Source organism: Panthera onca, chromosome E3 (assembly GCF_046562875.1).
Source record: "Panthera onca isolate mPanOnc1 chromosome E3, mPanOnc1 haplotype 2, whole genome shotgun sequence".
In the NCBI taxonomy this organism is placed as follows: domain Eukaryota; kingdom Metazoa; phylum Chordata; class Mammalia; order Carnivora; family Felidae; genus Panthera; species Panthera onca.
Window position 1 is genome coordinate 15937954 of NC_138354.1, and position 15361 is coordinate 15953314.

The following is a 15361-nucleotide window of genomic DNA, read 5'->3' on the forward strand; positions in this document are numbered from 1 at the left end:
GCGGATACAATATTTTGATCATACTGTATGTACTTTTGCATCCTACTTTTCTTGTTTTTATATTGTGAGAAAAAAAAAAAAACCTTTAAATCTTGTCAGCTCCTAAAATATATTTTATTTTTACTACTCTGGGGACACTGTTGGCAGTATGAAGGCCCATTATTAGGTTGCTTTGTTAAGTATAAAATCAGCAAAAAGTAAAAAAAATAGTATTTTGAAGAATCAGGTAACTGTACAAACAATTTTATCTAGACCAGGTTACTGGGGCCATAAGCCCCCTCTCCTTGCATCTTTATGATCCCACAACACCAACTGGGAGCCCTGAGCCCCTGGTTAGAGGTTTGGGGCTCAGGTGACGGTAGGTGGAGGCCCACGGTCAAGGCTACGGCCGCGGGGTGCACGCCACCAGGCACCGCAGAGACTTCGCCTGGGCTCACGGGCTGTCCGGCTGTTTCCCTGGGTCCCGCTCTGGCCGCAGCCCCGGACCGACCGCCCCGGGCGGGGGAGCAGTCGGACCGGGGAGGACAAGGCGGCGGGGCGGGCGCAGAGCCGGGGACCTCTGCCTTTCAGGACGAGGGCCGGAGGCTCGGGGTCCCGCTCCCCTGAGGGCCTAACCTCGGGCTCCCCGCCGGCCCACCCCCATCCCCGCCGCGGCCCTGTGGCCAGCCGACAGTGGCGTCCCTGCGGCCCCAGAGCTCCTCCGGACCGGGAACTCGCCCTCAACCAAAATGGCGTGGGAGGCCTCAGGTGGGGCACGTGACTTCGCGCGCCGCCGCGTCCGCCTCCAGCGCCGCCCCGTCCGCCTCCAGCGCCGCTCCGAGCCCGGCGGTAAGCGGCTGGCTGTGAGCTGCCACGGGCGAAGCATGCTCCGGGGGCCGGCGGCGGTCTGGGCGGCGCTCGGCCCGCTGCTTTGGGCCTGCGGGCTGGCGCTGCGGGGCGGGATGCTCTACCCCCGGGAGAGCCCGTCGCGGGAGCTCAAGGAGCTGAACGGCCTCTGGAGCTTCCGCGCCGACTTCTCCGAGAACCGGCGCCAGGGCTTCGAGCAGCAGTGGTACCGGACGCCGCTGCGCGAGGTGCGGGCCCAGCGGGGTAGGTGGGCAGGGAGCCTTCCTCTGAGGTCTCGGAGCTGTCGGCCAGGAGGAGGTTAAAGCTGGACGGCTTTGGAGGCGTGGGATCAGACGACGGGGAGAGGGACTGCGAGGGAGGAAACGGGTGGAGGGCCGGCCCGGACGTCCGGGGGGCGGCGGGGCAGGCCTCTGCTCCAGCCCGGTTCGGTAAGACTGGCTGAGCCGGACAGGCTCGCGGCGCTGGCACCGAGCTCGGGGGCGGGAGGACAGGAGGTGTAGGCGTCTTGGCACCAGCCCTGCCCCGGCGCGAAGGACTTGGCACCCACCTGGCCAAGGACTCCCCCCCGGCTCTCCCCTCTGACTTGGGTGGTGTCGGCGGGAAGTGGTGCTGGGCCTGTGTGCCCACTGGCCCTCTCTTCTCCCCTAGATCCTCTTTTCTCAGTCTTTGCCATCCGTTCCCCAGGGGAGGAAGAACTGGGTGCCGGGCTTGTGCCCCACTCACAGTTTCCTCAGCAGAGCAGCCCCTGCCCCCACCAGCTTCCTCCCCGGGGCAGTCAGTTGTCTTCCTCTTAGGGTCTGGTCTGAACAGATCCTCTTGCCTCTGCCTGGGTTGTGGGCTGGGCTCGCCCCTGTCCACAGACTGCCCTGAGAAGGAGCTGGCTGCCCCCCAGCCCCAGACACAAACCATGCTAGCAGGAGGATCTCTTACCAAGTTATGGATCCATTCAGCCAACGTTTTTTGAGTCCCTTACCTGCAGGGCTGTGCCAGACCCTGGGATACAGCTGTGAGGGACAGAGGAAATCCCACAGACAGGATGTCAGGAAGGTCTTCCCCAGGCTGCTTCCAGGCTCACTGAGCTGTCCTGCTGGTGCCTAGAGGACATCTACTGGAGATGTTCAGGGGATGCCCTGTCAGGCTCAGGCTCACCCAGTTCTGCCAGGTTGTCAGAAGGCAGTATCCCATGGGCCCCCAAAGGCCTTCCCTGACCATCCCTGCCACCCTCCACACTCTCTTCATAGAGCCGATCACCTTGCTCAGCGTTGTAGGTATTCACTGTACACTGTTGATCGAGTGACTGAGTGACCGCTGTCTGCTTCGTGGAGCTGTGTGAATTAAATGAGCCCCATAAACGGCATCAGTCAGTTGCTGGCAAAGAATAAGAATGGTGGGGTGGCCTGGAATCCCGGGGCCCAGGAGAAGTCATCTCACCCAGCCTTCTTCCTGCAGGCCGGGTGGCTGGGGGACGTGGCCCCCGGGGAAGGGGGTTGCCTGGGTCCTGGTCTTCGATTCCTAGGTGGTCTGGACCTGATCCCAGCCCTTCTTTCCTCAGTCGGGCCCTACCCTGGACATGCCGGTTCCCTCCAGCTTCAATGACGTGGGCCAGGATAGGCAGCTGCGCAGCTTTGTCGGCTGGGTGTGGTACGAGCGGGAGGCGACCCTGCCCCAGCGATGGACTCAGGACCTGGGCACCAGAGTGGTGCTGAGGATTGGCAGCGCCCACTACTATGCCATTGTGGTGAGTACAACAAGCATCGGGCAGGGCGAGTGGTCAGGTGCAGTTGCTGAGCAGCCTGGGGCTGCCTTGAGGGGTGTGGTTCCCAGGGGTCACCTGACAGCCTGCCTCCTGGGGTGGACTGGGGGGGGGTACACCCATGTCCCACACTGGGGTTGGTGCCCTGGGTCGGGGGAAGGTTGCCTGATGTGTTTAGCTAGAGCTTCATTCCTCTATTCCTGAGGCGGGGGTGGCTGGCGGGGCCCTGAGCCCCCACATACGACACTTCTGTGTGAGGGAGTGCCTGCGATGGCCGCCCTGACTTGCTGTTCCCTCCCCGTATCTCTCTGTCTGCAGTGGGTGAATGGGGTCCACGTGGCAGAGCATGAGGGGGGCCATCTCCCCTTCGAGGCTGACATCAGCAAGCTGGTACAGAGTGGGCCCCTGGCCTCTTGCCGCATTACCGTTGCCATCAACAACACGCTCACCCCCCACACTCTGCCGCCAGGGACCATCCTCCACCAGACGGATACCTCCAAGTGAGCGGCACCCTGCTCCCCCCTCCACCCCACTCCCCACCCTGCCGACTGGTCTTCCCACTAGGGGCAGGGTGGCCCTAGCAGAGGTGAGGCCCTGGCTCTGGGAGGCCAGGGAGACATGTGAGCTGAGGTCAGAGGATCAGAGCAAGGTCCAAGTTGGCCATTGTTCTCCCATCCTAGGTACCCCAAGGGTTACTTTGTCCAGAACATAAACTTTGACTTCTTCAACTACGCGGGGCTGCATCGGCCCGTGCTCCTCTACACCACACCTGCCACCTACATCGATGACATCACCGTCAGCACCAGCGTGGACCAAGACACTGGTAAGGGCTCCCTGCAGGAACTTCCCTCAGCCAGGCCCCAAGTGGCTCTGCTCCCTGTTTGGAAAGATGCTCCAGGAGAAAGCCTCTGCCGGCATCTCTTCCCCCTCGGGCTTCCCATCTGCCCAAAAAGAGCTGAAATCCAGCCTGTCTGAACTGGCACGGGCAGCAGAAATCATTCATCTGGTCTGACCTCATTTTGTGAGGGAACGAAGCCCAAGGAGAAGTGGGGCTTGTGTAAAATCATAGCTCAGGGTGAATCGCTTAGGATTCATGAGAATCTGTGTCCCTTCCCACTGTGCTGCCCTCGCCTCATCTCCCCTCACTGCAGGTTGGGCTCCAGAAATAAACAGTTGTTGGCTGAGGACTCCTCAGAGTGGTGGCTGCAGGAGGCTCTCTGTGTGACCCAGATCGTGTCCCTCCCTTTTTGGTCTGATCTTCCTTGTCTCTTGCAGGGCTGGTGGATTACCAGATTTTTGTTGAAGGCGGTGAACACTTTCAACTGGAAGTGCGTCTTCTGGACGAGGAAGGCAAAGTCGTGGCCCGGGGGACAGGGGGTCGGGGCCAGCTGCAGGTGCCCAGTGCCCACCTCTGGTGGCCATACCTGATGCATGAGCACCCTGCCTACCTGTACTCATTGGAGGTAACGAGGTCTTTTGCCCCCACCCAGCAGCCTTGGCTTCCAAGGGGGTGCAGGACAGGTAGTCGGGTGCACGTGGTCCTCTGAGCTTCCGGTCTGATTTTCTCACCGCTTGGTAGGGAGGCCCAGTTTTGAAGAGCAGGCACCAGGGGCAGGGTGAATATTCCTCCTTGTTAATGGCAGAAGCTGGGAATTTCTGCATCTCTCTGCGTGCAGTCCCAGACGTTGGCCGTTGTGGTTCACGAGGGGCCTTCCCGCTGGAGGGTGGGCTGTGTGGGGCTCAGGCCAGCACGGATGCCTCACACCGGTGCTCGGCTTTCACAGGTGAGGTTGACCGCGCAGACGGCAGCTGGGTCTGTGTCTGACTTCTACACTCTCCCCGTGGGGATTCGCACGGTGGCTGTCACAGAGCACCAGTTCCTCATCAATGGGAAACCTTTCTATTTCCACGGGGTCAACAAGCACGAGGATGCAGATGTGAGTCGTGGCTTCTGGGTTCCTGTGACAGTTGTTGCTCACCACTGTCTTCCGCGTGACCCCTGAAGCAATTGAGGGTGACTCAGAGCAGTGAAGCAAACTGCTTGAAACAGTTGCCGGATGGGGCCTGATGGGGCCTGTCCTTGTGCCAGATTGAGGGCTAATGGGGTGACCCTTCCGGGGCCTGGCTCCAGACGGAGGTGCGTCTGGGACAGGGGAGGGAGGATCACTCGACTGTGCTCTCCCCTAGATCCGAGGGAAGGGCTTTGACTGGCCACTGCTGGTGAAGGACTTCAATTTGCTTCGCTGGCTCGGGGCCAACGCCTTCCGCACCAGCCACTACCCCTACGCGGAGGAGGTGATGCAGCTCTGTGACCGCTACGGGATCGTGGTCATCGACGAGAGTCCCGGTGTGGGCATCGTGCTGGTGTGAGTGCCCGCCGCCCTCCCTGCTCAGCCTGCCGGGGGCGCAGGCGCTGACGGCTCCTTTTCCTCCCTCTGCCACAGCGAGAGCTACAGCAACGTGTCTCTGCAGCACCACCTGGAGGTGATGGAGGAGCTGGTGCGCAGGGACAAGAATCACCCGGCTGTTGTGATGTGGTCTGTGGCCAATGAGCCCGCTTCCTTCCTGAAACCTGCCGGTTACTACTTCAAGTGAGTGCTCCCTCTGCCCTGGGTGGGGTCAGGGGTGAGACCTCAGCCCTTTGGTCTGGGTCAGCCTTGGGTGGCAGCGCTGAGGTTGGCCCTGGGGCAGGCATGTGCTATGAGAGGCAGCGCCCACTCCCAGCCCAGGTGGGGGTGCCTCCGTACATGGTCACTGCAGGGCACCAAGTACACACCCACCACTTGTGATTTCAACCCACTGAGCGCCAGTGTCCCTTTTTCACATCTGAAATGAGATCTAGGGTTAACTTTTTTTTTTAGGTTTATTTATTTTAAGAGAGCGCGTGCAAGTGGGGGAGGGACGGAGAGAGGGAGAGAGAGAGAATCCCAAGCAAGCTCTGCACTGTCACCACGGAGCCTGACGGGGCTTGAACTCACAAACCGTGAGATCGTGACCTGAGCTGACACCAAGAGTCACATGCTTAACCGACTGAGCCACCCTGGGCACCCCTGGAGTTAACTTCTGCACAGAGTGATTTAGACACATAACTTCAGGTTATGAAAAGAACAGTGGCCTGGCCCAACTATGATATAGAGGACGGTCGTTTATATAATTACACGTGAGTGCATGAGCCAACTCCCCAGAAGAGCCAGTGAAGGGGTCAGACGCTTGCACTTAGATGTGGAACCGCCTGAGAACGCAGCTACAGATGCTGACAGTGGGGGCATCGTTTTGGTGACTGATGCCACCGGCGGTGTTTCCTTCACTGCTGTGCATTTACGAAGTGGTGACTCACTCTAGGTAAAGTTCCAAGCCAAACCAAATATAGTCTTCTCTCAATTTTTATGTTATCTCCATTCCTGGGAAATTTAGTGCATGTTACACCTGCAAAAACCACTTGGTGATGCTTTGGGTTCATCTCTGTAAAGTGGCTTTATGAAACTGGATTATGTAGGCACATAATTATACACAGGTTTTTCTTTTTTTTTTTTTTTTTTTTTTTTTTTCCCCAGCATTCTCTAATTTTATTTATTTTTTTTTTTTGGTTTTTTTGTTTTTTTTTTTTTAATATATGAAATTTACTGTCAAATTGGTTTCCATACAACACCCAGTGCTCATTATACACAGGTTTTTCAATGACATGCACGTTCTGACTGTTTTAAGTTACATTATTAGACAGGATCAGCCCATCTAAAAGTTCACGGTCCCATTCACTAAATGCCAGTAGGCTCTCCCGACCCTGGCATTGCAGTGGACAGAAACCACACCTACGGGTGGCTTCCAGAAGTGGGAGGGTTTACTACCTCAGGGTGGGGGTGGTCCTCGGTTCCTTGTCTTTCTTACAATCATGCAGTTGTAACTTGGCCCACAGAGGGGAATCACTTCGCTTGGCTATAGAGGCAGCAGAGACCATTCAGTGTCGTGGAGTGCTGTGAGCTGAGCCGTAGGTACAAGATGCGGGGCTCTGAGCAGCAGGCCCACTGGGCAAAGCTCTGAACGTGCAGCCTGGTGCCTTGAGGCACAGGCCTGTGTGAGCCAGGGCTGGGAGACAGAAGTTTGTTGTGGGGCAGAAAGCGCAGGTGTCCGAGAATGGGTGTCTGCAAGCTTTTCTGGGAGGTGGGGAGAAGGTGATGCATGATCGTTGGTGCAGTAGGGAGGTGGCCAGGGAATGGCTGGAGCTGCCTGGGCATCAGGAGCTCAGCGAGGCTTCAAAGCTTCCTGGAGGCACACAGGTTGTTTCAGAGTGTGGCTCTGGGACTCGAGGTGAAGGGTGCCGTTCTGGCTTGAGGAACCGCAGCCTTCGTATGAGGAGAGCAGGGTGGGAAGAGTGTCATGGAGAAGGAAGCCAGCTGTGGGGACGGGGAGCAGAGGAGCAAGCTTGACCAGTGAACGGAGTGACCTGTGCTGAGGTGGCCTGTGACGGGTCCCCAGGCTGAGCCCCGAGCGCAGGCTGGGCCCTCTGTTGGGAGCCTCTTTCCGCAGCTCCTCCTTGGTGAATGAGACGAAATGCTGTTTCTTCTGAGTATGGGGGTGACTCTCCAGTGTCAGTTAAGTGCCCTGCTATTGTCTCCCAGAGCCCTGTACCGCCCACTTGTAATGGCAGCATAGCGTTTCCCCGTGCAAATGTCTGGTCCCACTGCTCCTGTTCCAGTCTCCAGTGAGTGCCCAGTGCACACACAGCCCGCCTCCTCGCACACATCCTCTACTCGTTAAATTAACGTCCACGTTGGTCCACGCCCCACCCGTTCCCTGTTTTCAAGAGGTTTTTCCGAGATTCTGGCAGCACCCAGCCCAGCCCAGCCCAAGGACCCCAGCTGTGAGGGTGGCCTTCCCTCTGTGGGGGTGGGATTTGGGGAGCGAGAAGGAAAGAGGCCAAGGAACATGATCTAAGGCTAGAAGACCGTGTTTGCCTACCGAAAGGAGTCTTCAAGGTCGGGAGGGAGGAAGGGTTTTGTCTTTAGTTTTTGGCTGTGAGACAGGGTGGAGAGAGAGAGAGAAAGATGGCTGTATGAGGGCCCTTCCCAGACTGATGAGCCTGTGTCTTCTGCCCTCTGTGGACAGGACGCTGATTGCTCACACCAAAGCCTTGGATCCCTCCCGGCCCGTGACCTTTGTGACCAACTCCAACTATGAAGCAGACCTGGGGGTGAGCCTGGGGGTCTCCGTGCCACTTCTCTTCCCTGCCTGTCCTCTCGCCTTGCTCTGATGCTTGCTAACACAGGCTGCTGGGAGGAGCCCTGAGCAGCCGGTCCAGACGCGTCCCTGGATGGTCTTCAGGTTAAAGATAACTAGCTGCTTGTTTGCCCAGCAGTATGGCTTCTCAGTCCAAGGAGGCTGGGCACAGGGAGGTTTCGTGCGTTCTCAGGTCAGAGTCAGGGTTTGATGCTCCGCGGTTTAGTATGCTTTTAAAGTGGCACAGGTGTAAGGGAGCTTAAAGTTGTCACTGTCCAGTGTTTTTCAAACCCAGCTGGTTGTCAGAACCACTCAGAGAAGCTCTTTGAAAGTACAGATGCCTAGATGCTGATCTAATAAGTCCAGGCTGGCAATCTGGACTGGACTGGAATCGAAGGGTCAGACAGGCTCACTTGGCTGGCTGGACCACACGCATCCCTCCCCACCCCCTGGCGCAGCAGCCCCTCGGAAACTATGCGCAGGGTTACACTGAGGCTGTAGATAGAACATGGCAGCAAGAGAATGTGTCTTCACCAGAGAACTGAAGGCCAGTCCTTAAGAGGAAAGCACTACAGAAAGAGAAAACATCTGCAGAAGGAATGGAGGAGAGAACGCAATGTACAAAATGAACTGGCAACACTCCTTTTAACATGAGCGACCAAAGGCTCGTAGCCCTGGTGTTTCCCTTGCCATCTTTTGAGAACAGCCCCTTCAAAGAAGCATAAAGACTGTGGCCAAACACCAGCATGGCACGGGCAGGCACGGATGTCCTCAGAGCCCAAGTGGCATATCCTCGTTCTCGTCTTCTGTGTGGATGGGGCAGCCAGTGCCTGGGCCACAGAGGGTTGCCGGGCTCACCTAGTGGGATGTGTGGTCCGTGTGCAAGTGTCCACCCGTGGCCACTTCCCCAGCTCCCTCTTTCTGCCCGCTGCTTTCAGCCACAGTTTGGAAAGGGGCTCGGTCGCTTGGGAAGGTCGGACCACATCAGCCCCAGTACAGGCTTTCGAGACTGGCTTGTGTTCTGGTGATAGGAGAGGCCGGACAGTTGGCTGGCCTAGCCCTCGCCACTCAGTCCTGAGCACCGCACTTGTAGACATGAGGGGTCCCGCCCATCATTGCCGCTGCCCTCCTAGGAGGGAAGTTTTCGGCCGCTCTGTGGCCCCAGCACCAGCTCACGAATGACATGGTTCGCCAAGACCTTTGTGGGGAAAAAAACCGCCTCTGTCCTTCAGTTGGGAACATTTCCCAGGTAAGGGAAACCCAGTGACAGGAGCGCCACCGCCCCGGGCTGGCGCCGCGGCCGGCTCACGGGGTGTCTGCTCTACCGCTCAGTCTCTCCAGAGCCCAGCTACAGCCAGGTCAAGAGCGTCAGCCCAGGATTATAGACTTGCCTTATTCAGGTCACTTCTAGGTCTGCTACACGTGGGAGCACCTAGATCATTTTCTGCAGCCCCCTGTTGCCTCCTGTGCCGGAAGAGCCCCCTGAGTTTGTGAGCCCTAATGCTCTTACAGTCTTTTGGTTCGTGAACAAGTTTAATGCTCTCACCCTAGGCGCCGTATGTGGACGTCATCTGTGTGAATAGTTACTACTCTTGGTATCATGACTATGGTCACATGGAGGTGATTCAGCTGCAGCTGACAACCCAGTTTGAGAACTGGTACAGGACCTATCAGAAACCAATAATCCAGAGCGAGTACGGAGCAGACACCATTGCAGGGTTTCACCAGGTAAGTGGTGTAGAACATCGTTTATTTTTTCACTCTCGGACATTTCCCCAAGCTGGAAGTGTGCTCCTCTCCCACCCCTCACTTGTCCTGATGATCTCCATGCAGTGCTGGCTCACACCAGCCTGTCCTCCACACTCACGGCTGCCGGACTCGGGCCTCCGCCTCGCTTGCTTGGTCCTCCTTACTGGCCTTGTTTCCAAAGAGCTTCCCCTGGCTGCCCGAGTGGTCTCCTGAGCGAATCCGAGTCTTGGGAGCCTTGTCATTGGCTTCCCCCACGCTAAAGCCCCAGCCCTGGCCGGGGCAGTCAACGTCCTTTGCTCTTTGCCCTCTCCCAGGTCGTCCTCCCCTGCTTTCATTCCTGGGCTGTTTCTACCGTGCTTGTTGGCTCCTGCTCTGGTGTGGGCTGTTCCTTCTGCCTGGAATGCCCACGTAGCACCACATTCACCGACTACGGGATTCTTACTCTGTTCGCATCTCAGCTCAGACGTCCCCTCTTTGGTGAGGTTTACCCGCCTGCCCTAGGCAGAGAAACTGCTCCTTCTGCCTGGTCTTTGTCAGCGTTTCTTACTGGGTGCCATCATTATCTCTTTGGCCGCCTCCCTGACCAGACTGTGGGCTCCAAGAGAGAGACTGAATCCTATGTATCAGTGCTTCCCAAGCCCTCAGCAGTGCCCGGCCCTCAGTGGGTGCTAAATAATAATTGTTAAGGAAATGAATGAAATCTTGGAGCAAGGGTTTTTTTTTTTTTTTCTGTTTATTTTTTATTTTTGAGAGAGAGAGAGAGAGAGACAAAGGATCTGAAGTAGGCTCTGCACTGACAGCAGAGAGCCTGATGCGGGACTTGAACTCACGAACTATGAGATCATGACCTGAGCTGAAGTCAGACGCTCGGCCGACTGAGCCACCCAGGTGTCCCGGAGGAAGATTTAATCACTAGCTTTTCTCTCTCTCTCTCTCTCTCTCTCTCTCTCTCTTTTTTATTCATTTCCTTCCCAAAGATATGATGCTTTATCTTGGGGATTTTTTTCGTGTGGGTTCTTGAAGCACAGCCAGCCTCTCATCCCTACCCAGCTTCCTTACACTCTACTGTCACAAGTACCACATTCCTTGTTGACACATTTAAAAAAAATTTTTTTTGTAATGTTTATTTATTTTTTAAGCAATTTCCCTTTGTGTCTTTTTTTTTTTTTTTTAATTTTTTTTTTAACGTTTTATTTATTTTTGAGACAGAGAGAGACAGAGCATGAATGGGGAAGGGGCAGAGAGAGAGGGAGACACAGAATCTGAAGCAGGCTCCAGGCTCTAAGCCATCAGCCCAGAGCCCGACGCAGGGCCTGAACTCACAGACCGTGAGATCGTGACCTGAGCTGAAGTCGGATGCTTAACCGACTGAGCCACCTAGGCGCCCCCGTAATGTTTATTTTTGAGAGAGAGACAGAGACAGAGTGTGGGTCGGGGAGGGACAGAGAGAGAGAGAGAGAGAGAGAGAGAGGAAGACACAGACTCTGAAGCAGGCTCCAGGCTCTGAGCTGTTAGCATAGAGCCCAACACAGGGCTCGAACCCATAAACCGTGAGATCATGACCTGAGCTGAAGTTGGACGCTTAACTGAGCCACCCAGGTGCCTGACACACCTTTCTTAATATGCTTATCCTTGGTATGTTGAACAGCTACCTCTATGTGCTATATTATTCTGTTCATACCCTTAAATTCATCTTGCTTACACAGAATGCCACTTTACAAACTGGTAAAGTAAGGGAAAATAGCTTATGAAGATAACGTATATGTACATCAGTTCTCCATTTTTGAAAAGGTAACCAACTCTGAATGTTTAAGAAACTCAGTCTAGATCTAGTGCTGATAGGACCCTTTGCAGTGATGGAATGTTTCTGCATTGTCCAAGAGGGTAGCCACCAGCCACATGTGACTCTTGAGGACTTGAAATATGACTAGTTATGACTGAGTTGACTTAGTTTAATTCGGTTTTAAGAATTAGACAATGCGGTTGTCTAATGGGTTGTTTCCATTAAAACAAAGTAAGAACATATACATATACAACTTTGGAACTGGAACAAAACCTGGCTCAGTTGTACCGTTACATTACCAGTGTGTCCTCGATAGCATTTCTATCCTTTTCTTTGGAAAAGAAAGCCAAGGCCTATATATAGGGCTTTGTTCTCTTGTAAAGTGACTGAAAAGCTCTATCCTTGAACGTTTAAGATTTGAGTGCCCCTCAAATTGCCATGGGATGAAAACAGACCGTCCCAGAACCTCTAAAAGGTTATTATATCTTAGTACACAGCACACAGGCGCTCTTCACCAGGTACTGAACGAGTCCACAGATGTGGCCTCTGCCTTCGTTCGTCAGGACCCTTCTCACCTGTCAGGTCCTTGACGTCTCCTCAAGGGAGCTTTGCGTGGCCCTTCTCAGCCCCACCGCTAACCACCCCCTGGCTCTGGCTCTGCGCTCTGCCAGTCACCCCCGTTTACCCTCATTACGCTAACACCTTGAGTCTTTCTTGTCAGAGTATAAAGCCTGCAGGGGCAGGGACGCTCGCCTTTCTTGCTTGTCACTTCATCACCAGAGCCTCCATCCATACTAAGTGATTATTTGTCGAATGGATGGATGGGCTAAGTAGCAGCTGCTCACCCAGACCAGATACAGAGGAATGCGAGTCGAGTTCAAGTGAGTCACACTATTTCTCAAATCGTCAGCTGGCAGCTACTTAAAATGTGAGTTTTAAATTTATTATCTGAAGAGTCATTTTTACTTCCAGTGTAGCTCAGCTTTCAGGCTGCACCGGTGAATAGAGATGGAAGATAAAATATCAAACTCTGCTTAGAAATAAAGCAGTTCCTAATTAAGGTTCCTTAAACAATCCCTTCTCTTTACTCTGGGCTACGCCACAGCCTGGCTGTGTCTCCACCCGCGCCCGAGTCCTGCAGTCACCGCAGCCCACCGTGGAGACGGGTATTTTGGTCACGTCACACGGATCTTTATTTTTACCTACCATTTACAATTCTGCCAGTCCTGCCTCTTAACTTCACTCTTTGCCTTGAATTCCAGGACCCACCTCTGATGTTCAGCGAGGAATACCAGAAAGGTCTGCTGGAGCAGTATCATTTGGTTCTGGATCAAAAACGCAAAGAATACGTGGTCGGAGAGCTCATCTGGAACTTTGCCGATTTTATGACTAACCAGTGTAAGTGGCAGTTGGGTTTGTGGAGTGTACTGTTCCTCATGTTTTCAGGTTGGCCTTTTAGTTCAGGACATTTGTTTGTAAGAGCAGCGGAAACAAGAGGGGGAAAGCTCTAGTCAGTGTAAGCTACGTGAGGATTTCCTAGTTTAGCAAGCAGCAATCACTTGCCTGCTTCCCAGATCATTTCATGGTAAAAAAGCAAACGGAGGAGGTATTATCTTGAGGCAAAAACGACCAACTTGCCTCTGTCTGTTTCACAACAGTGTGTGGAAAAAGTGGACCTAGCGTTGGATTCACGTGGGATACACTTATTATTCCAGAGTACGGTACAAAGCCCGGGAAACTTAGTATATTTTGGTGTGTTTTACATCGTTCGCTTGTAGAAGGCAGGTTTACCAAATGCAAGTGTCAAAGTGTTTGGAATGTGGGAGGGCCTGAAAGTCTTCGGAGAGAATACCGTCTGCATTCTTTCTCAGGCGGGGAGAAGTGAGGGCCACTTCAGTGCCATTCATCGTGGATCCCATTTCTTTCTATACCTGTAGATGTCACTGGTTTCTTGATATCCCATAAACTTAGCATAGCGATTTGGGGAGGTAAGGAAGGATTTGGTAGTAGTGGGATTTATAACCTATTATTCACAGGGAAGGACAAGTCTTTGGAAGGCGAGAGTTTAATGAAAAATTAGAATGGAAAGAGGAAGGTAGAGTAAAAGGAACAAGAACTCAAGCCTCTCTCTGGCAAGTGAGATCGACGGCTCCTGAAGTCTGGTTTCGTGAATGGATGCGCTGGCTCTGTGTAGTAAGAAATTAGCTGTGTGACTGTGGACAGATGATCTGACCCTGTCACAAGCCTGTAAGTGGGGATGAGCCCCCTGCGGGTCGACGTAGGAATTCATGTGATAAAGTGCTTGGCGCAGTGCCTGGCATTTGCTTCTCGTGGAAAGACCTTCCCGTTCAGCGGAAGCTGTGGTTTCACCTGAGGTGGAGAGAAGGTGTGCTGGGAGCCTGTGGCCCGCTTCGCCTCCTTCCCAGCTTCAGCTGCTGCAGAGCAGCCGACCAGCCACTGGCAGTTGGAACCCAGCCGGAAGTCTCCCTGAGAGAGCTTTGAAATCTGGTAGATCCCACCGAGGCACCCTTGCCTGGTCAGGACCCTGGCTCCCACTAGGAGAGCCGTCTCTTTAGAAAAGCCCAGGCCTTTCTCAGGGTAACTCCGGCTCAGTCCCCACTCTCATTACCGGGCAGCTGGGTGCTCATGTTTCAAACCTTATTTTGCAGATAAAAGAAAAATAATTTTAGATTTTCCTCTAAGAGACAACAACAACAACAACAACAAAAATATACCAGGGAGCTAAGCTGTTTGGGGGAGCAGCAGGTTAAATCTTTAGCCTTACGTTAAGTGGCCACTTCAGACCAAGCAATCCTAAGTTTTATAGAAAAGGACATTTCTGTTTCATGCCCAGCTTGTCTCTAGGTTGGTTCCTGTTTGGCCCATCAGAAGTCATCTGAAATACCTTTTTGCCTTGTTTTTAGCACCGCAGAGAGTAATGGGGAATAAAAAGGGGATCTTCACGCGCCAGAGACAACCAAAAGGGGCAGCGTTCCTTCTGCGAGAGAGATACTGGAAACTTGCCAATGAAACCAGGTATCCCTGGTCAGCTGTGAAGTCACAGTGTTTGGAAAACAGCCCATTTACTCTTTAAAGCAAGAGCTACCTCTGCTGACAAGAGCAGATAGCAGCCCCTCCTCCACAAGTAAGGGGCGACTTCCACAGCAGTCCTGGACTGTGCATGGCCGACTGGGAAGTTTCTGGCCCGGATTTTGTACTAATTTCCCAGAAGGGAATGTCAGAGGTGCAAATAAAAGCTTTCGTAGTGTGGGAATAAAGAGTTGTCTTAAAAGTGACCATCCATAAATGCGATGATCTGTATTGCTGGAAAGCATCTGAAATTCTCATGTGTTAGGCTGTTTTCACAAACGTAACTGTGTACGGACTCTTGCGAAACTTGCTTCCACACTCACACCACGGCCGGAGTTGCTGGGTGCAGACGGCACTTCCGTAGGACTAGCCTGGCAGCCCTCAGGCCCCAGGGCCTGTGCAGCCAACCAGGCGCGTGAGGAAGAGACGACTGCTTCTTCAGCTTCACAGATGAGCTCACGTCCCAGTGAATTTACAGAAAGCGATGTTACTGGAATAATCAACAAGGTCTGTGTACCAATTTCCACCAAGTTAAGCTGACAAATAAGCATAAGAAAGGTAAGAGATGAAGAATGTCTGGATCAGAAGGGAGCTCAGAGCTTACCAGTTCTTCCAGGACATTATTCCAACCCCAGCCATAGTCTAGTCTTGACAGAAATGGACAGAGGAGCATAAAGGCCCATTAGTCCCTTCATATCCGACTCCACTGAATGTGACGAGACCCTCTTAAAGAGGTCAGGCCTACAGACAAGTAGTCTAGGGCTTTGTCCTTTTGGATGATGCCACCTGTCTTGCTCCTAGAGGATGGTCTTATTCCTTATGGAATCACTCCTTCTCCTCTTCCAGAGGCTCCGTTAAGGCAAGTAAGGTACATTATTCCAAGATGGCAGTATCGGTCCTGGTTTAAAGCTCAATGCTGTGGGGGC

The 15361-nt window shown here is 53.8% G+C and overlaps 1 protein-coding gene across 2 annotated transcripts; it reads left to right on the forward strand.

Annotated features, from left to right (window-relative positions):
• Nucleotides 1-802: 802 nt before the first annotated feature.
• GUSB (glucuronidase beta) lies at nucleotides 803-14641 on the forward strand. Of its 2 annotated transcripts, XM_060649121.3 has the most exons (12): nucleotides 803-1073; nucleotides 2399-2584; nucleotides 2918-3099; nucleotides 3280-3422; nucleotides 3875-4062; nucleotides 4384-4536; nucleotides 4787-4965; nucleotides 5044-5190; nucleotides 7703-7787; nucleotides 9365-9541; nucleotides 12608-12743; nucleotides 14270-14641. In XM_060649121.3, exons 1-12 carry the CDS (start codon nucleotides 864-866, stop codon nucleotides 14437-14439), a joined length of 1956 nt encoding a protein of 651 aa, XP_060505104.2. In that variant the 5' UTR covers nucleotides 803-863; the 3' UTR covers nucleotides 14440-14641. The 2 variants fall into 2 exon arrangements, with proteins under 2 accessions (XP_060505104.2, XP_060505105.2); XM_060649122.3 differs by lacking the exons at nucleotides 803-1073; nucleotides 2918-3099; nucleotides 3280-3422 and having other exon boundaries at nucleotides 2405-2584.
• The last annotated feature ends 720 nt before the right edge of the window (nucleotides 14642-15361 follow it).